The 27672-nt window shown below is 38.3% G+C and overlaps 2 protein-coding genes across 4 annotated transcripts; one reads left to right on the top strand and one right to left on the bottom strand.

Moving 5' to 3' along the window:
* The first annotated feature begins 2110 nt into the window (after window positions 1-2110).
* On the top strand, window positions 2111-22025 carry slc7a3a (solute carrier family 7 member 3a). Of its 3 annotated transcripts, none has more exons than XM_079586611.1 (12): window positions 2111-2274; window positions 9852-10296; window positions 10377-10538; window positions 10969-11140; window positions 11270-11388; window positions 11530-11752; window positions 12277-12416; window positions 12792-12894; window positions 13611-13837; window positions 14742-14908; window positions 19431-19539; window positions 19623-22025. In XM_079586611.1, the coding sequence occupies exons 2-12, from the start codon at window positions 9930-9932 to the stop codon at window positions 19766-19768; spliced, it is 1935 nt and encodes a 644-aa protein (XP_079442737.1). In that variant the 5' UTR covers window positions 2111-2274; window positions 9852-9929; the 3' UTR covers window positions 19769-22025. The 3 variants fall into 3 exon arrangements, with proteins under 3 accessions (XP_079442737.1, XP_079442739.1, XP_079442738.1); XM_079586613.1 differs by lacking the exon at window positions 2111-2274 and adding an exon at window positions 2466-2488 and having other exon boundaries at window positions 19623-21956; XM_079586612.1 differs by lacking the exon at window positions 2111-2274 and adding an exon at window positions 8167-8283 and having other exon boundaries at window positions 19623-21956.
* A 1029-nt stretch (window positions 22026-23054) lies between these two features.
* rab39ba (RAB39B, member RAS oncogene family a) lies at window positions 23055-27595 on the bottom strand. Its single transcript, XM_079586614.1, has 3 exons — window positions 27263-27595; window positions 26309-26535; window positions 23055-23977 (listed from the first exon to the last, which is right to left on the bottom strand). The coding sequence occupies exons 2-3, from the start codon at window positions 26521-26523 to the stop codon at window positions 23551-23553; spliced, it is 642 nt and encodes a 213-aa protein (XP_079442740.1). The 5' UTR covers window positions 26524-26535; window positions 27263-27595; the 3' UTR covers window positions 23055-23550.
* Window positions 27596-27672: the final 77 nt, after the last annotated feature.

Here is a 27672-nt window from a genome sequence, read left to right as displayed (position 1 = left end):
AAAAATTATTTTATTTTCACTGTAAACTATTGATTATTTTAAAAAAAAATGTTATATGTATATTGTAATAGTCCATTGAAGAATTTTATGAATCAGGCTATAATTTAATGCTTATAATTATTTATTTAAAGTAATTTTGTTCACACGTTGTAAAAAGAGGGCTATCAGTAGGCCTATCACCCATTCTCACAAACACCGCTTGCCATTCACTTTAATAGACTTAATCTGACTATGAAGTTGGAGCAGTAGTTTGGAAATGAGTTGGTGCATAACGCATGACTGACGCATTGGTCCGTGAAGTGGAAGCTGAATGAGATATTTTTGATGCCTACACAAACTGACCGAAGTCAAAGACAATAATGCTTTCTTTGATGCACAGACTTTAACCCTCTCTATGAAAACATGCTAAAAGGAGCAGCCAAATGGACAGAAGTGAGATTACAAGTGCTTTGTTAACTCTGAAACTGCAGTGGATGAGATCATAGAATACAAGGCTGTGACCTGCTTTCCATGGGTCACCATTGTTTTATGATGGTTCAGTCAACTTGACGGGATGGAAAAAGATTAAACAAGAATCGAGGATATGCACCAGACATTTAGTCTGGACGGGAACCAACAATGTTTATTATATTACATTAAATAAAAGCTAGATCCATATGTTTCCTGAACATGCACGTTTAATTCGGCTCTCAAAAGAGGGGAGGAGGGGGGACCCTACAAGGTCTAAGTTCATTTTTTGGAAAAGTTTCTGATTAAGTCTATGTTTCAGCGGATAATGGGCCCCCTGCTCAGGAGAGCAATCTGAACTTTACCAAGGCTGACGGGAGGAGATTTATTTTATAACACTAACAGAACCTCCTCCCATACACCAACCACACCACAGAAAGAGATCCCACATTAAAGTTTATTTTATTTAACGGCAAAGCTAAAGCGGACACCTATTAAACCTGCTGGGCTAGGACAGTATCAACAGTGCTAAATGTTGAAACCGATTACTCTCCTTCCGGATCTCTATTCAACACTCCTTCATTTTCACGGATAAGAATATCTGCGTTGTTAATGGATCACTCTTGGACAAACCCAGACATTGGGTTACATTTTTAAGAATTGTTAACCAAACGGTTGGGTTTGTCCATATTTGACCCAAATTTGGGTTAAAACAACCCAGCATTTTTTAGAGCGTAGTCTATACTTTTTTTATATCTGCTCTTTCAGTTTTGTACACCAATGAAGTTATGCTCAAGGGAAGTAATTCTCATTTTGGTATTTAGGTAGGCCTATTTGGTTAATGTCTAGTTTACACTTAGTCCATAAATGACTGGGACACACCCTGAAACTTGTCACCTGAAAATGTCCAATAAATTCAGCCGCAGCTTTGAAACCACTATAAAATCAGCTAAGATTAGATTAAACTTGTCATGTCAGAGGCTCTGAAAATAAAGGTGCATCTTATCTAATCTGATTTTGTAGTTGTTTCAAAGCTGCAACTAAATTTAATAGACATTTTCAGGTGACAAGTTTCAGGGTGTGTCCTGGTGCTGGGGGCTGCAAAGGAGTAGAGTAAAAAGTTTTTCCTTGACATAGACCTTTAGTCCATAGGACACTGAGAAAAAGTTTTTTTTTTTTGCATTAAAGTTACTGATAAAATATTGACTGTCCCTTGTTTTTATCAGCAGGCCTACTTATATTATTTAATCAATATTTACCTGTAAATGTAGAAACTGCATTACTTTTACTCACAGTATGTTTTGGCAAGTTCTTTATTTACTAGTGGGATTAATTTGTAGAGTTCTAATGGCTTAGCTTGTTTTACGTAGTTTTGTCGATATGAAAGTTAATAATTTAGCCTACTAAAGATTTTCACGTTGGCGGGGGACTTGGGAAGAAATGTAAAATGCTTTACTTTTACTCACTGTATGTTTTGGCAAGTTCTTTATTTACTAGTGGGATTCATTTGTTGAGTTCTAATGGCTTAAATCTTGTTTTACGTAGTTTTTGTAAATGAAAGTTAATAATTTACTAAAATACTATAGATTTTCACGTTGGCGGGGGACTTGCGTGTGAATGGGAACACTCTCAAACACAAAGCTGCCGAATGGGTGGAGACATCACGGTTTGTTTATCCCCCACGTCACCGAAACCTCATTGGCCGGCCAGCGTCAAAACGTAGAGACTGAAGCTGAGGATGAGGAGTGATCACTCGCGCACGGTCAGCCAGGCTAGGTAAATACAACAAACTGAAGTTATCGGCACCTTCGCATCAGAAACCAAGAGGTAACTTTTCAACTTTTCTCTCTTCTGAATATAGTAGACATTGGGTTTTAATAACAAATAAGACCGTTTCAGTCCATCTTGACTGCAGAATGGATCCATTAGTGCACTATACGGTAAAATATGATGCAATCGAACTCGTGCATGAAATCATCTTCACAAATTAACCTACAGCCCCGACACGCGAGCCTGCAATATTTGCATCTATTAGACAATGGTAAGAAAAAATGTCTCTATATATAAATATTTATAATGTAGGCTACGTTACATTGGACTATGCACTCTGCAAAACAAGGAACAATTCATTTACGTGCATCAATTGTCAATATGCTAATATAATTCATATTTCATTCAACGAAATACATACAATTATGTTTGCAAATACTGTTTGCTACTGTTGCAGACTTTTATATCCTTCAAACGGTGTATTTTATTTATCATTAATTATTATATTTATTTTATAAAATGACATTTAATGACATAAGTTACCCCAAATGATATTCGCCCTTCTCTTATTCTGTTATTTTGCAGGATTATTATTTGAAGAAGTAAAACATGTGTGCCTTAGCGAGCTAGGAGGAAGAACCATATGGCTCTGGGAAGCACGAACACCGCTAATTTAAATGTTATTCAAATCGTCTATTTAAATGTACTACATGCCTCGTTTTTGTTCCATGCATTTGCTTTTAGATTTGTTTCGCAAAACGTCGTGTTTTTAGTTTCGGTGCGTCGTGTTTTCATTCATTCACGACACGAGTTCCCGCTCCGTTACTGACTGACCGGAAGTTGTCGTACAATTGTATCTGTTGTAAGAGTTGCATCAGCCCAGAACTGACTAACTGGTACCAGTTCAGACTGGCCAGATCTCACAAACAAATTATGCTGTTTGAATATTACGTCAGAAGGGTACCTGATTCATCCCGTGACGTTTATTACATTTTGTTTGTGTTGCCATATCATATGTTATCTATTAAAATAGTATTATTACTATTTTGATTTGGAACGTTATAGTAGGTTGCATGCTGGTCTCATCTGCATCAGATGTTTTATTTCAGTTTTTCAATTATTTATTAAATAATCATTTAAATATATGAAACTTGACCTGTGAACACCATGTTTCCTGTTTAATGGACAGTGGTGTAGTGACGTTGTTGGGTCCTATCCTTTAAAGGCCAGCCAACATCGGTAGTCCTAATATTACAGCACCAATACACTTAAATTGTATGTCTATGTATATTGTGTAGAGAGTACCCGTCCTGTTTATGTAACACTTTAAATTGAATAAAAATGTATTATGAGACAAAAGGCAAAAACAACTTGCTGTCTACTCAGCACTTCTTGGCTCATCTCTTGTATTCAATAAATTCATCTCTTATGGGCTCCATTTGAAGTTATCTGCATTGTTCACACTAGTACATGGCATCTGCTCATTTTGGCTAAACAGAATGTGTCCCTCTGCAAAACAAACACTGACAAATTAGAGAGCACGACGCTGATATAGGGCAATTTGATTAGCAGAGTGATGTACGCTTCATTGTGATTGCATCATTTATGATTTCTGAATAATATGATGCAATTCATATAATGTATGACGCATTGCCAGCTTCAGATTGCATCATTCATTGTTTTGCCTAAAAAGCAAGTACTGTCCAAACCCAGTCATAGATTTACAATAGATCCAGTCAAAGATGTATTTTAGTCATTTCTGGTTCAAATTGAGATCCTCCGCCATTCCAAAGTCAAGGGTCATATACTGACCCAATAGCATGCCTTAAACTGGAGCCTAGAACTAGAGCCAGTCAACAATTTTAAGCATAATTTGAATTCTCATTGACCCATAATTTGTAAAGTTTGACCACATTTATTTCAGAAGCATTTTGGCTGTAGACCAGTGTAATCAGTTAAGTAGAAAAGTGCAAATTATAGTTAAAAAACTCACCTTTTCATATTTTCTGATTGGCGCTAGACAGTGGTGGCTTGCTGTACAAGAACCCGTTAATTTATCTCTCATTATTTGTTGATTGTACTTTAAAGTCACCAAGAAATTTAGATGGACAATTCTTGCTTTTTTTTATGGAATATTTTAGTATGTATTATAAATTGTTTTTAAAAATTAATGTGCCCTCATAGTCTAGGCCTACTGAAGTGCCTTGAAAAGCATAGCATTATTCAATGTGTTGGCTTAATTTCCACTGAAACAGGAAGACAGGGCGTGGCATATCAAACAGCTCCTCCCCTTTTTAAAAATATCAATTGCGTTTCATTTTTCACAGCTCGACCAGAGCCGTTGAGCTCAGTAAAGCCGCAGTTTCCTTCTAATCTCCAACTGTTTCTCCTTCTAATCTCCTCCATATCACTTTAAAGTGCTGTATTCTGTGCAAAATTCAAATGGGTTCGATACGCTTTGTGTTCTCAGGCGACTCACGCATTTGATCCGCTCTGTGCTATCGTGTCGCTGGCTGTAGAAAGTGACTGATTTTAGCCTCAGCCTCAGTGTCTATTTATAATGTAGGGGGCAGAGCTTCAGATTCTAGAGAGCATTTGATTGGACAGAACATTTTATGAGAAGCTGAAGTGCAGAGTGATGTCATCAAAATCATTGATACATATTGGTGAAAGTGAGAGACTTTAAGTTTTGAATGCTTATATCTTCCAAATGATAAATATTGGAGAGGGTTCGACACTCACGCTGGTTGCCAGATTGACGAAACGCACCAGGAACGAGTGAAATTGACAATAGTAGGCGACGAGTCTTGCGCTATAAGTTGATGACTTAATTTTTCAGTGTTTAAATATGCCTCTGGACTTAGAGCTATTTAGATGAATACCGAGGCTTTTTAGGTCAGATGGAATCTGTGATCTCTGACCCAGTTTGTTTGTTGGGTTTCATGGCTACAATACGATGTGTTTTCTGACTGGCAACCCGGGGTGTCAAAATACTATTGGGTAATTTAGTAGTGGACGGAATTACACAGACCAAAACAAAAACAGACATTCCGACACGGAATGCATATTTCTAAGTAGAGTAACTGGCTGTTGTGTTATTTTTCACAAATATGTGAACTTACTCGCATGAGATCACAGCATTAGCTAACCACAACCTCAACCACAATTCCTAATAGACAAAATCAAGTCGATTGAAACACGTTAGTATTTTTTTTTTACAAATTGGTAATTGTCAGTTAACGATTATGTTCATAACAGTGAAAACCTCAAGCTTGTTCAGTATGATGAAGCATCTCTGGCTGGTATTTTGCACAATCTGTGGAGCCTTGTTAAAGGGGGCTGTGTGATGGCATTAAGCCAGCTATTTGAGAGGTTACCAGGTTCATTCACAGCGGCATGTGCCTAAATAAGTCCGTTTCATAACCATGAACAGTTTAGTTCTCTCGAAGAATGAAACTCTCATGCTGGTTCCTGCTTGTAATATGGCACCAGTGTCCAGTGGATCCTGTGGATCCTTCAACAGTTTCGTAGTATCTCCTTCCTCAGCGGCATATCTTGTTGTTTGGCGTGAGAAGATATATATTCCCGTTCTGTGTTTATATGCACTGCATGCAGACTATGAAATGTCCATTTACCCACAGATATCATTTCATGCTATTGCTTATAGGTCTTATCAGTCTGCTAAATTAATCAAATACAACGTTATTAGATTGATCAAGAAGCAATACTGACCCTTGTTTAAGTAAGAACCTGAGCCTGGGAATGATTGTTACCCATGAGGAGGAAGATTGAATAGGCTTTTAATATCTCTCAATGGTCAAACGTATCATCAATCATGTCACAAATGGTTTAGAGTATGTGATTGGCCAGTTCAGTTTTTTAGGGAAATTAACCTTGAATAGGGGGTTAGTGGGGTTTGTTTTGAAAGTTCAGATGTTGGGCAAACACATTTACTGAGTTACAGCAGTACTGTTCTGTGGAAAAGAGAACCAAAACAAAAACAACACCTAATGTAAACCAATAGAAGTCCTTACTCTCCTGTTAAGAAGGTTAACCAGTTGGCGGTTCTTTATGTAAGCCTCTTAGAATCCATTTGAGGTATTTATTTTGAGAAAAGCCCAGTGAGTCACTTCAAAACACATAACATCTCACTCATTAATGGGTTAGCCTACATAAACCCTTAATAGATATAAATCTGTGCATTCATTGATCAACATAGTTGCTACTAGCTTGCACTTCTAGTGTTCAAACTAAAGTGGGTCAATGGCATTATGCTTTTTTTTTGTCCCAGCTATTCATTTGTTACAAAGTTGCTGCCTTCAATTTTGAAGTACAATCAACTTGGATGTTTAAGTCATTTCGAAATGTTCATAAATACTATAATCATAAGCAATACTAAAATAATGCTGGTTAGGTAAATATATTAATTTATTTTTGATCACTACACAACATGACATTTAAGTTTCAATGTTTCTTGAACATGGTATAAAAGTTTAGCAAAACCTGCATACACAAGAGTACATTTTTAAGAACTTGCCACATGTGTGTTTTAAACTACTAGGATATGGAAAAATTAATATATTTCATTCACCCACGTCAAGTGTAGCCAAATCGGAATGTTACAATAAAATGTGTAGGTCTTGTTGGTGTGCCAGGTTCCTCAGGATAACAGACGTCATGGCATTCATGAATTTCTCATGGCCAGATCAAAAGCCTTACAGATTTAATTTCGCCCACGTGTCACCCATACCTCGTGGAGACCACAAGAAAGAGATTAGTACTGCCGCCCTCGCTGCGGCCTATCATAGATGTGTGTGCACTGTACGGCCCAAAAAGTATCTCCTGGTAGGGAACGTTTTCAAGGCAACTGATATCGAAGCACACTATAACCTCTACAACTGGTCAACGCTCCTACGTGGTACAAGGGAAGACATGATTCCAGACTTTCTCAACTGCTAGATATATCATTGCCACATTAATATGCTGTATACATATATCCATTCCATGATAACAAAAGCAGTGGGTAGTGAAAGAATGCAGCCATTGTGTGAGTTGTGTAAGACCACAACGGTGGCTTAAAGTTCTGAGCCGTTGCCCGGACTGAGCTCGATTCAACTCGCTAAGAATCTTGCCAGCTGCTGTGCCAAGTGAAACAAACCACCTTACAGATAAAAAGAGTCTATTTCAGCCCCTCTATTGTACAGTGAATTACAGGGATGTTTTTGTTTCCCCCCCCCCTTCTCTGTCCTCTTTGTCAAACCTGTCTTTGATCCAGGACACAGGATTCTTTGCGAGTATTTCCACAACTTTCATAAAGCCATTTTTAGCGATTTCATTGTTTTAGTTTTGCTGTTTTTGTGACAAGTTTTTTTATATAATTGTTAAGTAATTGATCTCCGTCGTGGGACAGGAAGTCGAATCGTCATGGCGGTGTGTGTGAAATGTAAGATTGAATCAACAAAGTGCTCAATGTTCCAACTTTCTTCACTGTCATTGCTTCAGTGTTTGGTTTTGATAGCTGTTGCTACAACTCAAGGTTTAGTTGTGACCTTGTTCGTGCTTGTGTTTCCAAATCATTTCTGTTAGACATCACTGTAAACGTCACCAGTGAGAATTATGACCTAGGTAAAGAACTGCAAGGAACGTCAACAGTGTACTACAGTACTTCTGCTGGCTCAGACATAAACCTGACCATGTAACCTGATGAGTTAGCAGGAGTGCTTTGGAATCAGACAGCTCCGATAAGGAGTCGAGCGGGTCAATATGATACGGGTTCACACAGAACATTGTGGGTCTTGTTGGTGGAGTGCAACAGTCAGTGTACATGTAGTTATAATTGAGCTACAGCAGGTTTTTGTGTAGTTGAGCTGAAGTCTAAAGAATACAATGACACTTTAATCATTTAAGAATGAGTCAATTTCAGGGTCCATCAAAGGTCCATTGTCTATTGTCAATAGTGTAGCGAATCTAGTGATGTATAAAGCACTGCTCACGGAGAAGTCACTTCCAAACCAAGTCAATGCAGCAAATCTACGTGACCAACTTGAACCCGTTGCAAAATCTCAGGTAAATATTTCGCCTTTGCACAAAATTCCCAATCGTTGTGGATTCCTCTTGAAATTACTGGATTTTGGGTGCGATCATTTGCAGATCAACAGTAAATGTTGACCGCCCCTTTAAAGTGCATGTAAATGTAAAGCTGACTTTGACTTGGTACGGATTGACTGCACGCTTTTACAGCAGTCTTGGTTGCAGATGTGCCTATCCCGTTTATTTTCTCCATAGGAATATTCTTAATAAAGTTAAGTTTTGAGCATTGCATCACAGCATTACTTTTTTTGCAGGTTTTCATGAGAAAGGGAGTTCACTGCTGAGCTCTTTTATCATGGTTGTTTTATTCTATGGTAACATCTGATTGGGAGATCCAAGGCATTTCAGGATTTGTGAGTAGTGTAGGTCTTCACTTTTTTAAATATGATTTTGTGTGTGTTTAAAATATATTTTGAATCACTCTGATTTGTGGCTTGTACAGAACTTATATCAATGCATAAAACCTCTTGGGATGCATCAATATGAAAAATTTAGTCGATATCGATAATTCTTCATATTTGAAATCCGATAACTGATATATTGGCTGATAAATCTAATTCCAAGTTGTTAAATAATTTTTGAGAGCCTGATTACAAAAAAACAAAAGTCTCACCATTAAAAGCCATGTCCCAAGCACACAATTATGATGTTCTCACGACATGCAGTTGCACTTAACTGTATTTTCCTTTTTTAAGTAATTTCAATCATATTTCAAGCAATTCAAAACCATCATGGTGAACAGTGTGCATCTGAAGTGTCTCAGCTAAAGGAAATAATTCCTTATTTATTGGCTTTAATATATCGGCCACATTTTCTAATCAAGCCGATAGCGATTACGGTTATTCAGCAAGTATGCCAGACATTTATTTGAAAGTAACAGTGAGTGATGATATTTATAATATTACAAATTATTCTCATTTTAAATAAATGCTGCTCTTTTGAAGAATCTTGAAAAAAAAATTATGACTGTTTCCACAACCGGTTTCATCATTGATAATAATAAGAAATGTATCTGAATGTAATATTATTTCACAACGTTACGGTAGAGTGTTATTTTTAAAAATATATATGAATTTTTTTCCTCTATCACTTGATGTTGTCTTTGTCATTATTGTTCACTTTTGTTGTCTTGGTTGTGGACAAAACTTCCTCATTCATGTCATGAAGTTTGTTGCCTGACCTTTCCTCCAGGAACACTTCTTTACTGGAACCGTGTGTAATAGATTCCACTTTTATATCTGGCCTTTACTGACTATTTAATTAGAGGGCAGGGCAGAAATCTGGAGAGTTGGTACGCGGAAGTATTCCTTTGAGAATTCTTCATAGTTCCTTATGCGGTAGGAATTCGAAGAATGACACTTGGCAATGAGGTGTGATGAACAGATTTAAGTTCACTTCAGCAGGAAAGAAAATTTGACTATGTCCTGACTAGACCAAATCAAACCTAGTTCGATCAAACCTAGCCATACTGGCTTGGGCAATGTCACACAGATACACACCCAAATGTTTCTAACTCTTCCTTCCTGTTTTATGTGCTCTTTCAGACATAAGTGAAAGAGAGCTCCTTGGAACCAGCACAACAAAGAACCTCGCCAGATTTGACACCTCATTCCGCGTTAACCATGGTGGACAAAATTGCCTCTTTTGGACATGCGCTGCTGCGCCGCCGTGCTCTGAACTGCTCTGGGGAGGAAACGCGGTTCGCTCGGTGTCTGTCCACTCTTGATCTGGTGGCACTCGGGGTGGGCTCCACACTTGGCGCTGGAGTGTATGTGCTGGCTGGGGAGGTTGCGAGAGAGAAGGCTGGTCCTGCTATCGTCTTATGCTTCCTTGTGGCCGCACTTTCCTCCATGCTTGCTGGACTGTGCTATGCAGAATTCGGTGCACGAGTCCCTAAGACGGGGTCTGCTTACTTGTACAGCTATGTAACAGTGGGAGAAATCTGGGCCTTCATCACTGGTTGGAACCTCATCCTCTCTTATGTAATAGGTATGTGTACTATACTAGTTGATGATCATTTTAAAGAAATCCACTGTAACTGAAATACAAAAGCTGGTTCTTGTTTTCAGGCACAGCTAGTGTGGCGCGAGCTTGGAGCTCTACGTTCGATAACTTAATCGAGCAGAAGATCTCGAACTTCTTCAGGGCTTCCATGGCCATGAAGGTTCCTGGGAAGGTTCTTGCGGAATATCCGGACCTTTTTGCCCTCATTCTCATCCTGCTACTGACTGGTGAGAAATTTAAAAACAGAAATCATTTGATTTTGGCATTTGAACAAGTAAGGATTTTCATCATTAACTGTGCTCATCTTTTTTTAAACTACTAGAAAAGTAGAGATAAACAGTACAACCAAAAGCTAATTATGATTAGGGATCAGCCGATATTAAAAATCTGGCCTTAATATTTTATAGCCGATTACCAATAAGTTATTGATTTAAATTCTATACTATTTTGTGTAAATAAATAAAAAATTAAATACTAAGAACATCACAACAAAATGGATATTTAATTTGGTGATTGGCTAAAGATGACATTTAACATTGTTATTATTAAATTAAAGATTATTAAATTTAAGTGTTATTTAACAAATAAAAGTTTACAGTTTAATTTATAATGATTAAATAAGACATTTCTGATTTTGACGTGAGATTTCTTCCTCAGGACTGCTTGCTTTTGGTGTAAGCGAGTCTGCTCTGGTGAACAAGATCTTCACTGGGATCAACCTCATTGTGCTGGGCTTTGTCATCATCTCTGGCTTTGTCAAGGGCAACACAGCAAACTGGAATCTCACATATCAAGACTTTGTCAATGATACAAATATCACCGAACCAGAGTAAGTTTGACATGACAAAATCCAGCTCAATGTTTCAAAGTGGAGCAAATGAGGATCTCTTCCAGTTGTGTGAGGTGGATAATGTGATTTTCTTGCACAAGATTTGACAAATCTATTCTGCTCTCACAGACGGGTAGAAAAAATATTTGGAAGTGGAGGTTTCGCTCCGTTCGGCTTCAGCGGCGTCTTATCTGGCGCAGCCACCTGTTTCTACGCCTTTGTTGGCTTTGATTGCATTGCTACAACAAGTACGTCTCATACATAAATGTTGCAGTTTTAGAGCACGAATACTGATTGCTGAACATTTTGTTTTTGTTTCTTCTAAAGCCATCTGCAGAGTGAGTCATACATGTATGTGGTTCGATTTACCCTTGTTTTTTTCCCGGTAGGTGAAGAAGCCAAGAACCCAATGCGCTCCATCCCTGTGGGCATTGTGGCCTCTCTGCTCATTTGCTTCTTTGCTTACTTTGGTGTGTCAGCTGCTCTTACTCTCATGATGCCCTATTACAAACTCAACACCCAGAGTCCCCTGCCCGAGGCCTTCAGTTACGTGGGCTGGGCACCGGCGCGCTATATTGTAGCTGTGGGTTCACTCTGTGCCCTCTCGACAAGGTAACTCATGGACTTTTCTGACTGTCTTGGAATGTTTTCGTTTAACATTTTCCATTTATCTGAATATCAAGCGTAGCGTCAGTTCTGGCAGGTCACGTTAGTCAAGCTCGCATCAGCTGACTGTCAGGTGATCCACGTCTACCTATAGGAATGCAACGCCTATCACCGTATACATTTAGAAGCTCCTTCAGTATTTCTCAGGAGCGAATTACCCTCCTCCATCCCCAGCTCCTCCTCTCGCCCAGTCAGGATTTGGCATTCTGATTCCCCTTGAAACAGAATAAATTCTCGAATTATGTTGTACTTTAAAATCTTGAATGAAATATATTTGCTTACATTCATGTTGGTTCTGTTTACCCCAAGGGGGGTTATTGCTGCTCTCACTGCTCTTATCCATGCTAGGCTGCATGGATGCGCAGGGAGTTCTCGCCCAGAACGGAACCATACCACCAATCCAAACTGTATGCTAATTATCAATCGTATTTGACGATAATGGTCCTGACAGAACTGTTTTTTTATCGTAGCTTGTTGGGCTCCATGTTCCCCATGCCTCGAGTGATCTACGCTATGGCAGAGGATGGGCTGCTCTTCCGTTCCCTTTCCAGGATGAACAAGAGAACCAGAACTCCACTGCTGGCGACTGCTGTGTCTGGAATAGTAGCATGTGAGTGACGGTCTTTGTTCTATATTGGTTTGTGTTCCAGCATGTCCTAAATTTGCACAAATTACAGGCGTCTCATAATTTTTATTAGAGATGCGGCACAACCACAGCCAATCAGAACATAATATACAGTTATGTGGATTTTGGACCTATGAGATTTCACTGTGGGCGGGGCCACCCCACCCAGTGCAACGCTGCAGAAATATGTGAGGAGTGTGTTGTCACGGCTGCTACTGAATAAAAACTTACATGGTAGCGATAGCTTTTATCGCATCTGGTTTGGATGTGGCGTTTGATCTCTGGTGGTGGATGTTATGTAAGATTTGAAATGTTATGGCTGGATAAGATTTGAAACTTGTTTGTTTTGTCTTCTTTTAGCTCTCATGGCATTTCTGTTTGATTTGGCTGCATTGGTTGACCTCATGTCCATAGGAACATTGCTTGCATACTCCCTGGTGGCCGTGTGTGTCCTCATTCTCAGGTACGGTAAAACCTGCACCACAAATACTAAATTTGGGTCTACTATTATATACTGCATAAAGTTTTTAGAGCGGTCATGATGTAAAATAATGTTTCCCTGTGAATATATACATAATGTTAAATCCAAAAACTGTCATTATTTTGTTTTTACATGACTATTTTCCACTCTAAGAAATCATTTTGCTACGGTTCCTTTAAGACTGCTTTATGTAAATTGCCTCTGTTATGTTTGGCTAATTTTTTCGTACATTATTGTTCAAAAGATTGGGGTCGGAGAAGTCACTTATGCTCACCAAGGCTGTATTTATTTAATCAAAAATACAGTAAAAACAGTATAACTGTTTTCTGTTTTAAAATGCAATTTATTTCAGAAGAAAAAGGTGCTCCAGAAACATTTCTTATTATTATCAATGTTGAAAACAGCTGTGCTGCTTAATATGTTTTGGTGGAAACGTTTTTTTCAGGATTCTGTGATTAATAGAAAGTTGAGAAGAACAGCATTTATTTAAAATAGAAATATTTTGTAATATTATAAATGTCTTTACTGTAACTTGATCAGTTTAATGCATGATTCTTGCTGAACAAAGTATTTTTTCTTTCAAAAAAATCTTGCTAACTCCAAACATTTGAATGTTACTGTATGTAAAATAATTAACAGTGCTGCATGTTGTGGGTTTACTGTATGTAGTTTGACTCATACTAATTTTTTGATTCTAGATATCAGCCAGGCAACCTGAGCTCTTCCAGTCAGACTGAGAAACTGGTGGAACTGGTCGGTGGCGAGAAAGTGGCCGTATGTGGAGACAGTGGAGATGAATATGGCACAGAGCTGGATGACAAACCCCGCAAAGAGAAATTCTCCCCGAAACTTCTCCTGGTTCCCTCCAAAGACTTGCCAACCGAAATGTCGGGAACTATCGTCTACGGCACAACTGCTATTATCTGTAAGTGAAGATTTTGTTTCTCACTAGTCACTACTATTAAAGGTATAGTTGGCCCATCCTCTCAATAATGCACTATAAAAGTGTGAGTTGTATATGGTACAAGTGGATTGAAGCATTACAACATTATAGTGTACAGAATGAAAATGGATATCCATTTTGATATTTGCTAAAGATTACATTTAAGTGTTATTAAATTATTAGTGTTTTTAAATATTAACTTGAGTGAGCGTTAAATGACTAAAAGCAAAATCTAAATGTAAAAATGCAGTTATTGAGCATGCAAAAATACTGTATTGTGCATTTTTGGTGTGAATTTGTGCTATAAATAAATACTACCATTCAAAAATTTGTGGTTAGAAAGATTACATTTTTTTAAAGAAATTAATATTTTATTCAGCAAGGACACATTAAATAAAAGTCACAGTAAATACATTTAATGTTACAAAGATTTCTATTTTAAATGTATTTAAATTAAAATTTCTTTGAACTTTCTATTCATCAAATAATTCTGAAAAAAAAAAATGATCATGGTTTCCACAAAAATACTGTTTTCAACATTGCTAATAATTTTTTTCTTGAGCACCAAATAAGCATATTACAATGATTTCTGATGAAAATTCAGCTTTGCCATCATAGGAAATATATTAAAACTGAAACTGTTATTTTAAATTGTAATAATATTTGCAATAATTTAAATTTTACCCTTTCATCAAATAAATGCAGCCTTGGTGAGCAAAAAATACTTCTTTCAAGAACATGATAAAATACCCAAACTTTTGAATGGTCGTGTATTTACACTCTAACCCGGTTTTACATTCGTATCTGTTATTTGTATTTATCTGATTCAGTGATGTAGATAATGAGCTGATTATGGACTAATTCCAATATCCTCTTATCTGCGTAGCTGCGCTGATCACCGTGCTGTGTATGGTTTTGGCTCTGCGTCTGGAAGCCATCGTGAATCTCGAGATTGTGTGGGTGATGACGTGTGTCATTCTGGTCCTGCTGTGCATCCTGTGTGTCATTGTGATCTGTAGGCAGCCTGAGAGCAAGGAAGCTCTCACCTTCAAGGTACCAGATGTCCTCGTTATTGAATTTGCCTTTTTATTATGCCATAAATCTTTGCCCGGGCTTGAACGTAAACACTGAACTTGCGTAAAAGGAAATGCGCTATTAGAACACAAATACTCAGACTGAAAGGGAGAGTTCACTCAAAAATGCCCTGATGTCACTCCAACCCTATAGAACTCTCTTTCTTCAGCTGAACACCAAATACTTGCACTCTATTAAAGGTTGGAATACAGTACATGACTTTTGCCCATATTTTTGCCCTAATTTACAGCCTGGATGAGTTGACGCTAATTGTCAAAAGTCACAGACTCCGGTGTATGCTACCTAGTGTTTTAAAATTTAAAAGGGTTCATCCAAAAATGATGCATTACTCATAATGAGAATAAGAATTTTGTTCATCTTCGAAACACAGCTGAAGATGTTTTTAATGAAATCTGAAAGCTTCCTTCACCTCCATTACATGTCTATTCACCCAAAAATCTGGCAGTTCATAAAGAGATTGTAAAAGATCCATGTGATTCTAGCGGTTTAAAGGCTTTCATTCACATATAAACATTGATCAGACAACATGCATAGAGCACTGAAAAAAAATGAAAATTCTGTTATCATTTACTCCCCCTCATGTCGTTCCAAACCAATAAGACTTCCGTTCATCTTTGGAACTTTTTCATGAACTCTGAGAGATTTCCTTCCCTGCATCAAGTCTATGCAACTACCAATTTGACGCTTCAAAAGGTTCATAAACAGATCAGAAAATGAACCCATATGAATCGAGTGGTTTGGTCCAAATATTCTGAAGAGACTCGATCGCTTTATATGATGAACAGATTGAATTTAGGCTTTTATTCACATATAAACCCTGATCAGCGAACATATAGAGAAGCTCAACCGAACCTGCTTGATGCACGAAAACAAACCTCATTGGTTCTTGCTGAAGCTCAAACGTGCGTAACACGAGAATGAACCTCATTGGTTCTTGCTGAAGCTCAAACGTGCGTAACATGAGAATGAACCTCATTGGTTCTTGCTGAAGCTCAAACATGCGTAACACGAGAATGAACCTCATTGGTTCTTGCTGAAGCTCAAACGTGCGTAACACGAGAATGAACCTCATTGGTTCTTGCTGAAGCTCAAACGTGCGTAACATGAGAATGAACCTCATTGGTTCTTGCTGAAGCTCAAACGTGCGTAACACGAGAATGAACCTCATTGGTTCTTGCTGAAGCTCAAACATGCGTAACACAAGAATGAACCTCATTGGTTCTTGTTGAAGCTCAAACGTGCGTAACACGAGAATGAACCTCATTGGTTCTTGCTGAAGCTCAAACGTGCTGCGTAACACATGAATGAACCTCATTGGTTCTTGCTGAAGCTCAAACATGCGTAACACGAGAATGAACCTCATTGGTTCTTGCAGAAGCTCAAACGTGCTGCGTAACACATGAATGAACCTCATTGGTTCTTGCTGAAGCTCAAACATGCGTAACACGAGAATGAACCTCATTGGTTCTTGCTGAAGCTCAAACATGCGTAACACGAGAATGAACCTCATTGGTTCTTGTTGAAGCTCAAACGTGCTGCGTAACACATGAATGAACCTCATTGGTTCTTGCTGAAGCTCAAACATGCGTAACACGAGAATGAACCTCATTGGTTCTTGCTGAAGCTCAAACGTGCTGCGTAACACATGAATGAACCTCATTGGTTCTTGCTGAAGCTCAAACATGCGTAACACGAGAATGAACCTCATTGGTTCTTGTTGAAGCTCAAACGTGCTGCGTAACACATGAATGAACCTCATTGGTTCTTGCTGAAGCTCAAACATGCGTAACACGAGAATGAACCTCATTGGTTCTTGCTGAAGCTCAAACATGCGTAACACGAGAATGAACCTCATTGGTTCTTGTTGAAGCTCAAACGTGCTGCGTAACACATGAATGAACCTCATTGGTTCTTGCTGAAGCTCAAACATGCGTAACACGAGAATGAACCTCATTGGTTCTTGCTGAAGCTCAAACGTGCGTAACACGAGAATGAACCTAATTGGTTCTTGCTGAAGCTCAAACGTGCTGCGTAACACGAGAATGAACCTCATTGGTTCTTGCTGAAGCTCAAACATGCGTAACACGAGAATGAACCTCATTGGTTCTTGTTGAAGCTCAAACATGCGTAACACGAGAATGAACCTCATTGGTTCTTGTTGAAGCTCAAACGTGCTGCGTAACACATGAATGAACCTCATTGGTTCTTGCTAAAGCTCAAACATGCGTAACACGAGAATGAACCTCATTGGTTCTTGCTGAAGCTCAAACGTGCTGCGTAACACGAGAATGAACCTCATTGGTTCTTGCTGAAGCTCAAACATGCGTAACACGAGAATGAACCTAATTGGTTCTTGTTGAAGCTCAAACGTGCTGCGTAACACATGAATGAACCTCATTGGTTCTTGCTGAAGCTCAAACATGCGTAACACGAGAATGAACCTCATTGGTTCTTGCTGAAGCTCAAACATGCGTAACACGAGAATGAACCTCATTGGTTCTTGTTGAAGCTCAAACGTGCTGCGTAACACATGAATGAACCTCATTGGTTCTTGCTGAAGCTCAAACATGCGTAACACGAGAATGAACCTCATTGGTTCTTGCTGAAGCTCAAACGTGCTGCGTAACACATGAATGAACCTCATTGGTTCTTGCTGAAGCTCAAACATGCGTAACACGAGAATGAACCTCATTGGTTCTTGTTGAAGCTCAAACGTGCTGCGTAACACATGAATGAACCTCATTGGTTCTTGCTGAAGCTCAAACATGCGTAACACGAGAATGAACCTCATTGGTTCTTGCTGAAGCTCAAACATGCGTAACACGAGAATGAACCTCATTGGTTCTTGTTGAAGCTCAAACGTGCTGCGTAACACATGAATGAACCTCATTGGTTCTTGCTGAAGCTCAAACATGCGTAACACGAGAATGAACCTCATTGGTTCTTGCTGAAGCTCAAACGTGCGTAACACGAGAATGAACCTAATTGGTTCTTGCTGAAGCTCAAACGTGCTGCGTAACACGAGAATGAACCTCATTGGTTCTTGCTGAAGCTCAAACATGCGTAACACGAGAATGAACCTCATTGGTTCTTGTTGAAGCTCAAACATGCGTAACACGAGAATGAACCTCATTGGTTCTTGTTGAAGCTCAAACGTGCTGCGTAACACATGAATGAACCTCATTGGTTCTTGCTAAAGCTCAAACATGCGTAACACGAGAATGAACCTCATTGGTTCTTGCTGAAGCTCAAACGTGCTGCGTAACACGAGAATGAACCTCATTGGTTCTTGCTGAAGCTCAAACATGCGTAACACGAGAATGAACCTAATTGGTTCTTGTTGAAGCTCAAACGTGCTGCGTAACACGAGAATGAACCTCATTGGTTCTTGCTGAAGCTCAAACATGCGTAACACGAGAATGAACCTCATTGGTTCTTGCTGAAGCTCAAACATGCGTAACACGAGAATGAACCTCATTGGTTCTTGTTGAAGCTCAAACATGCGTAACACGAGAATGAACCTCATTGGTTCTTGTTGAAGCTCAAACGTGCTGCGTAACACATGAATGAACCTCATTGGTTCTTGCTGAAGCTCAAACATGCGTAACACGAGAATGAACCTCATTGGTTCTTGCTGAAGCTCAAACGTGCTGCGTAACACATGAATGAACCTCATTGGTTCTTGCTGAAGCTCAAACGTGCGTAACATGCGAATGAACCTCATTGGTTCTTGCTGAAGCTCAAACGTGCTGCGTAACACGAGAATTAACCTAATTGGTTCTTGTTGAAGCTCAAACGTGCTGCGTAACATGATAATTAACCTAATTGGTTCTTGCTGAAGCTCAAACGTGCGTAACACGAGAATGAACCTCATTGGTTCTTGCTGAAGCTCAAACGTGCTGCGTAACACGAGAATGAACCTAATTGGTTCTTGTTGAAGCTCAAACGTGCTGCGTAACACGAGAATGAACCTCATTGGTTCTTGCTGAAGCTCAAACGTGCTGCGTAACACGAGAATGAACCTCATTGGTTCTTGCTGAAGCTCAAACGTGCTGCGTAACACAAGAATGAACCTCATTGGTTCTTGCTGAAGCTCAAACGTGCTGCGTAACACGAGAATGAACCTCATTGGTTCTTGTTGCATGTCAAGCAAACATGCTTGAGCTTCCGTTTACCACAACTGATGTGTGTTGATCAATGTTAGTTAATATAGGAATAAAAGCCTAAATTAAATCTGTTCATCATATAAAGCGACTCTTAATAAATTTTAGACTAAACTGCTCGATTCATAAATGGTAGTTGCGTAGACTGTCAATGGAGGGACATAATTCTTCAGATTTCATTAAAAATATCTTCATTTGTGTTCCGAAGATGAACAAAAATCATAAGGGTTTGGAACAACATGAGGGTGAGTAAATGATGACAGGATTTTCATTTTTGGGAGAACTGTCCCTTTAAGTGTAAATCTTTCTGTGTGCAGGTGCCTCTGTTACCTTGGCTGCCTCTGTTCAGTATCTTTGTCAACATCTATCTCATGATGCAGCTGGACATGGCCACCTGGTGCCGCTTCGCCGTGTGGATGGGCATCGGTGAGTACATCTGTTGTGTGATAGCGCCATGTTTGTTTCCTTCATTCCAAACCTCCCATTTCTACTCTCGTGTCCGTTCCCAGGTTTCATAATCTACTTCGGCTATGGTATCCGGAACAGCACAGAGGCCATGAACAGCTCCCTACGAAAATACGAGCCAGCCCTTCAGAACAAAAGCCCCATATATCTAGGCGTCGAAGAGAGCGAAGTGGAGGGCATTTCCCCTTGATAGTGAGAGAGAACGACGGGCACATCGTCCTACAAATGTTCGTTTAAGTCTAGATTTGATGTGAAAATCATGCCTCATTTATTGAAGAGACTGCCCCAAACATCTCAATTGAAAAAAAGGATTTCTCATCCTCTCAAAATTATCAGGTTCCTCTTAGAAAATCCCTAAGAGTTTTCCGTTCGAGGTCGTCGTGCAGCTTTGGCGTTTCAGTACTGTAGATGCTGGTTTAAATGTCCCTGTGGCTGCTCGAATCACTAGTACTGTTATGGCCGTATCGTCTGGAGGAAAATTAGTTGACTGTGTAAAGGGTATTTTGTTTTTCGGGATCGAGCTCCAAGCACATTGTTTGTGCTCTAAAGCATTCGGATTCTGAATCCAAAATGGTCTCTTTCTGCCTCCTGGTTTTTCAGCATGAGGTCCTAAAATACAACAGGGACCCCTAGTGTTCACCGTGCAGAATGTGAAAATGGCAAGAGAGTGTCGGTGGTCATTGGTTACTGTCAGATTGAAGAATTGAAACTGGAAAAGAGTTTTTGGACATTATTGGCATGGCTAAAATCCCAAGTGTATGAGAGTTGAATGAAAGAGTTGCATGGATAGAAAAAACTTTTTCCATTTCCTAAGAAAGACAGTGTGGTATTAGCGCTGCTGTATGTTGGGATAATGATATTGGGTGTTGTGGTATAAAATGAAAGTTTTTTAAAGTGAGAGAGTTTTGAATGGACCATATGAGGTTGCGCCAGAAAATGTTCAGTTTTATAAAATACTAAATTATTATTTTTTGGAGTTTTTATATGAGGATGTATAGTTTACCCATCCAAACGACTTCCTTAAACTTGATGATTTTACTTAAGCAAACTATATAACAGTTATTGTATTTCCAGACGATGCTTATGAAAAGTTCCTTGATAAACTGCTGTTTCTGCCAAAACTACTTACACTACAGTTCAAAGTTTGGGGTCCGTATGACTTAAAAAGAAAGAAAGAAATGAATACTTTTATTCTGCAAACATGCATCAAATTGATCAAAAGTGACATTAAATACAACCTTTGTGAGCATTAGCGACTTCTTTCTTTTCGAAAACGTTTGAACATTAGTGTATCTACGGTTATCCTTACCAACTAGTACTTTGACTTGAACGCCATGACTTGAAAAATTCTGAAAGCTACTTAATGATATTTATGTTGAACAGTATTAGTTGTAATATTTGAGCAGAAACTATGGTTACTGTGCTAACTTTGTTATTAGTAAGGTTAGTCTGCAATAATAACCAACTCACAGGTCAAGGGTTAAACCTAAACTTGCCTGAAGACTTAAAGAAACAAGCCTTTCTTTCCTATCTGAGGGTGTAGATACTTGAGAAATAAGAGTCAGTATTTTTCACCAGATTTGTTTTGTTTTTGTTTTACTTTCCATTGAAACTTGTTCTTAGCTGTTGAGCTCATGTACCTTTATCTACTTTTGTTCTTCATTGTAGAGAATGTGTAATGTAGTGGAATACTAGTTTACGATTGCTCAATCAAACTTTCAATTATCTTGTGCTCTCGTCATACCTTTTTGATATATTATAGTATGAATATTTTATCCATCCGGGATGCTAAAATTCAGCACCTTTTTCAGACGTTTTTGGTTGGTTATGCAAAAACATATTTTGTGTAACCTAATTGTATTCAAATAGCAATGGTTTGTCTACTACAGGACAGAATAACAGAATAGAAGTTGTTTAAAACCACTATTTGTAAACCCATTTTTTGTCTTTTAATATATTAACATTCTGACTTGATTAGAAGCATATTTTTGTATAGCTTTACTATTATATTTGTGTTTCACAATCAGATGAAAATGGTTTTGTTTACATGTACCAGACATGTAAAGTTTAGCATGTAAACGCATTGGTGTCTGATCCCAAGTATTAGTTTGGATTCAGATTTGGAGATGTAGATCAGTGCCTGAAGTTTCACATGTATCTCAACGATGGTTGGTAGATATCAAGTTATCAACATAGACCAAGTCATTTGCCTTTGAGCTGCACTTGCAGTGTTACATGTGTTTGTTTATCAGTATATGAATAGCGTTTGTCCTTGGGTTTTTTAAACTGTAAATATTCATGCCATGTACAAAGAAAATGAGCTGTATTATAAAGATTCTGTTCATGTTTTTTCTCTTTTTTAAATAAAATGTTTCACAAAACAACTGAGGCTGTTCGTTGTGGCTTTAAAGCAAAAAGAAAATCATTTTTAGACAGTTTTTGTCACACATTTTATTGATAGTTCATCTCATCTCTCCAACAAGATCAATAAATACACAGTTGATAGTCATTTCAGTCGGCTAAATGACATTATTAGTCTGTAAGTCAAAAAATTGTAAGTTTTCTCAGCAGCTACTAACCTCAAGTGACAGGCAACAGTTATGAAAGAGTGAACTTTAGGAAGAACCTTACCAGAAAAAAATAGGGACATGATTTATCAGTGCTTTACAAATCAGTATGTTGGTAAAGTCCCTGGAAAAGTGTCTAGGGATAAAATGACGCACTTTAAATGAGAAAAAGGCGGGAAACTTAAATGTGGCTCTCTATAATTGCATGTTTTCTGGAAGGTTTATAGCTGTTCTCTGAGATTTGAATGTAGCCATTTAAAATGCTTTGATTTGATTTAGTCATTAAATGTACGTATTGAATCATTTAACAATTTTAAAAATCACGAGGGTGCATCCTGAAGGAAAGAAGAACGTGTCGCATTCCCTGTGATTGTTATGACCTCTGCAGGCGAAATCTGTCACCTTCTTATCTTGTCAGGCAATGTGTTTGACCATAAGGAACAGATTGTCTCCCCCTACTGTTTAATTCTTGAAATTACCTGTAAAGGTCCCAAATAAACAGCCAATATCACTACCATTCAATAGTATGCGGTCAGAAATAAGTCTCATGCTCACCAAGGCTGCATTTAATTGATCAAAAATTAAATACCATTACAAAATAAAATAACTGTTTTCTATTTTAATATGTAAATTATTCCTGTGATGCAAAGCTGCATCATTTTCAGCATCATTACTCCAGTCTTCAGGATCACATGATCCTTCAGAAATAACTATAATATGCTGATTTGCAGCAAGAAACATTTCTTATTATTATCATTGTTGAAATAGTTGTTCTGCTTAACATTTTTGTGGAAACCATGATGCAGTTTTCAGGATTCTTTGATTCTAGAAGGTTCAAAAACAGGATTAGAAATATAAATATTTTAACCTTTGATCAATTTAATGCATCATCGATGAATAACATTATTCATTTCTCTTTAAAAAAAAAGAAAGAAAAAGGAATTACAGGAAATTATTATTCATGAGTATCTTCATTGAACACATTAGGGGCTATTTAGTCCAATGGGACGTTTGGATTGGTGTGGTCCTCCTGCACATGCTCTCACATGATCCATCATTACTGGATAAACTTTTGGTGTAAATATCGGGTCTGTCTTTGCTCCAAAGGTTCAGTGTGTTTCTGCAAACTTTTACTTAAACAGTTCTTACAACTCAGTTCTCCAAGTTCCATCTTGCCAGGTGGACCGAGTAGACTCGCCAAAGCTCCAGTTAATTCACATTTGCTTATCTTTAAGTCATTATTTGGACTTTTAGGAGAATAAGAACTTTATTCGAAGTAACTATGAAAGCAGAAAACATTGATTGAGGGGATGAGAGTATTTGTGGGGCTGCAGTAGTGGGAATGTCAAGCTGAGGGAGATCGACAGCACTGGTTTTGCATGATACATCGACAGGAGTCACTTGATCAACAGAGGCAGCGGCGGTCGCTCTTGGTCACCTCCTCGGATGAATGCACCACGTTGGGCACGAAACCGCTCTTGACGCCCTCCCAGCCCTCCTGCATGGTGATGTCACCACATTTGACCAGCTCGAAGATGTCGCGCGTCAGCTCCGTGAAAGCCCTCTCTACATTTATGGAGTCGCGGGCCGAGGTCTCCACGTAGCGCATGCCGTAAGCGGCTGCCAGTTTCTCTGCCTCCTGCTGGCTCACCTGCCGCTGCGGCTCCAGGTCACACTTGTGGCCGACCAGTAAGAAGACGATGCTGTGCGGCTGCACGTGACTGCGCGCTTCCTCCAGCCACTCGTGGACATTTTGGAAGGAGCGTCGGTTGGTGATGTCGAAAAGCAAAAGGCCACCCACTGAATTGCGATAATAAGCCCTTGTGATAGATCTAGATCACATACAGGGGAGAAGAGCAGATGATATCAGACTGGTGGGAGAACACATTGCACATTACAACAGGGACACAAAAAGAATTATGGGCTGTGCATAAGCATATACAAAAGTAGCCTATAAATTGATTTATTAAATAATATTAAACTAGCATGGAAATAGGTACTCGATGGGAATTCTGCCGATAACCTGTAAGAAAGCTATTACAAGGAAATGGTTACAGCCTGAAATTCCGGAAATTAGTGGAATATATATGAAATATACATGATAGAAAGACTAACAATTAATCAATCGGAGATATTCTGGTTATGGGCAGGATGAGTGGATTATATTCTTCCACTGAGAATATGGACCTCTTTTATTAAGACATGAGTAGAATGATCCTAAATGTGAACAAATGTTCCTAGGAACGATTTATAAAACATCAATACACACAAAAAGTGTTCCTAATTGCATCCTACTTTATAAATCACTTTATAAATAAACCTAAAATTCAAGTGCAATGTGAACATGTCACGTTCAATGTGATGATGAACAGAAGAAGGGATTAGCAGCAAACTTTTAATACATACTTTAAGACAATACTGGACAAATAACAGAACCAAACTCAGGACTTAGGCTACGTTTACACGTGGCCGGTTATTTTCATAAACGGACATTTCACCCTCTCCGTTTTCAGAAAAGTGTTCGTTTACACGAACCCGTGTATATGCCGTCAAGAGCATGCCAAACCTATAGGTGGCAGTGTAACGAGAAGCTCAAGCCCACGTTAGCCAATCAGAATCCCGAAAATATAGGTCGCACTTTTGACGCAGTGCAAGTTCTGTCGCATACTGTGACGTCGACTGCCTAAAACTCAGTTTTTCTCAGTTTACATGCAAACGTGCAAACGGAGTTTTCCAAAATCTCCACTCTGGCCGGAGTTTTTAGAAAGAATCGCTTTCAGTGGAGAATTCTCCGTTCGCGTGTAAACGAGGGGAAACTGAAACAGGTGAGTAACTAATTAAAAACTATGACAACAGATGAATAACTTTGGAAACTAAGAAGGAATTTGAACACAGGCAAACGGGAAAAGGGAAAACCATACTAAGGATATGTTTATACGACAACGATGTACTAAAAACGGAAAACGGTTTTCTTTTGCGTTTTTCACGTACAGACAACAACGTTGTCAAAGCGATCCCCCAAAAACACATAAAAAGTTTTCGCTTTTTAGTCAAAAACGGTATCGTGTAAACAGCCCCGAAAAACATAATCAAACTGAACAGAACTATAAGCCTGTCAAAACAAGCACATATATATATATATATATATATATATATATATATATATATATATATATATACAATTTCAGTAACAACAATGTTGGATTATTTAAATTATTGATATATGAGTGCAAAAAGTTTGTAGGCATGCTCTTCAGTTGGCGTACACATAAGGATATTTTCATGTCAGTTTTTGCCTTTATTAATCCTGATTCATTCCTCGCTTTTGACATTGATTTTAGGATCAAGTTTAAATGAGGCCCCATATAGGAAGTACAAAAGGTTGGGTGTGAATAATGGCTATGAAAAGAAAAGGGATGAAAGAGATGACAGTTTAAAGAGTGAAAAATCAAAATTGGGAATGAAATTACTTTATGAATCAAGTGTATCATCCTCTATTTATCTATTTAGTTTTTGTAAGAAAAGTGTAAAAAGAAGCATAAACTTACATTTGGATTTGTTGGGCAAAATACTTTTCTAAGTAATAAATGCACAACTGTAATAGGTTTTGAACCACAAAAAAATGACTGTATGGTTACAGCTACTATTATTTTCTTTTTATCATCAGAATCAAAATTGATATATTTGTTGCTCATTAAGGGATATTTTATATAAGTGGAATTTAAAAAAACATCAATAAAAACCTAAATATAAAATATCCCAAAATTAACTTCTTTCTTAAACAATAGCATGTTTCCTAATAAAAAAGGGAGTTGAGACAGGACATTTTCTCAAGACAGCTTGTTTCTTTTAAAAATAGCCAGTTTTAAGTTAGCAGGTTGGTTGCAGGTGGAGGGGCATTCTAATTTGTGAGAGTATTTTATTGGTCGAAATTTTGTTTAGTGCAGGATGAGTCATCAATATTTTTGGCTTGTTTACCTGGAAGAGGGACATTTTTAAATGCATTTATCTAATAAAAAAGATTTTCTGCCAATGTTTAGAAGTAAATTAGCATAAATAATAGCCTCAAAGCTAACAAACATAGACTAAAAGCCACAAATCTCCCATTTTGATTTCGTTAAACAATTAGGCAGTGCATGTAGCTGCGATAGCACCAGATGTACCTGAATCTCTCTTGGCCTGCCGTGTCCCAGATCTGAAGCTTGATGCGTTTGCCTGGTTCAATCTCCACCAGACGGGAGAAGAAGTCTACGCCAACAGTAGGATCAGACACCTGTGCAAAACGTCCTTCTGTGAAGCGTCTGATCAAACAAGACTTCCCCACCGTCGAGTCGCCAATGACAATCAGCCGGAACTGGTACAGCCATATAGCTTCCATTTCTTATTTTATCTGTCAAGGAATAACAGTATGCAGCCTGTCAGACAAAATAATATATTACACTGAGTAAACATAACCTTATGTTTGTATAAGGTTATGTTTGCATGTGCTTAATTGGAGGAACAGTTTAACCAAAAATGTACTTATCCTTGAATTTGAATTTATTTTTTATTCAACTCAAAGACATTATTATATTTATTATTCCGAAAGCCATTTTTAAGGATCAGATCAAGTAGATGAGCACTAACAGCTGAGCCTCCTTCTTTAAATGGATGAGTATCATTCAAATAGGTGTTATGTATAATTACCTTACTACCTATATGATGCGAGACCATTAATTTGTATAGAAGTCCAAAGTATCAAATACAGTTATACATGGGAATCGTTTTGCAAATTGTCAATTAAGGTCAAATTGATCGAAATAGAGGCTAATCAAATATTTTTTTATTTCAGTGGTTGTATGAGTATCACACCTGCATTTTTAAAATGTCATATTGATATACTTAATACGATTTCATAACAATAAATGTCTAAGTAACACGACATCTTTAGTAACAGAACGAACGATAATGAATCTCATAACAACATCGAGTCTCTTGATAACCGAGTCCCTCAAGCTAGCTAAAGCACAGTAGATATGCTAGCCTACTTGCAGGCCTAGCTATGAGTTCAGCATCGCACTTGTTTTGAGAAATCGCGCTATAACTGCATATTATTGTATATTTTGTGTAGTTATTACCTTGGTTGTGCTTCTCAGTGTCTGCGGATGGCAAGCCCCATATTCGTCGCTGTCTTTCAGTCAGAAAGCGTATAACAACGTGACGTTCCCCGGCAAGGCATCCAAGCACACCCGAATGTTTGTGAGGATAAATGTGCAACTAGTCGCGCTTTGAATATGCATTAAATGAGCAAACGAATAACCATAATCGTCTTGTGCGTTTGCATTAAGACCTATTACTTTCAGAATGCCCATTCATATTTGTAATTCATTATCATTCTCATGATTAGGGATAAAGAGATGTTTGTGGAAATGTGCTGATGAAATGGCAGTATCATCAGCATCATATGGCCTGACTCATTCCTCATCAGTACCATTACCGTAAAAACTGCTAGAGCGACGCACTGCTGGCCGTGTCTCAAATCTCTGCT

Source organism: Phoxinus phoxinus (assembly GCF_949152265.1).
Source record: "Phoxinus phoxinus genome assembly, chromosome: 17".
In the NCBI taxonomy this organism is placed as follows: domain Eukaryota; kingdom Metazoa; phylum Chordata; class Actinopteri; order Cypriniformes; family Leuciscidae; genus Phoxinus; species Phoxinus phoxinus.
This window is presented reverse-complemented; position numbering and strand designations above follow the sequence as displayed.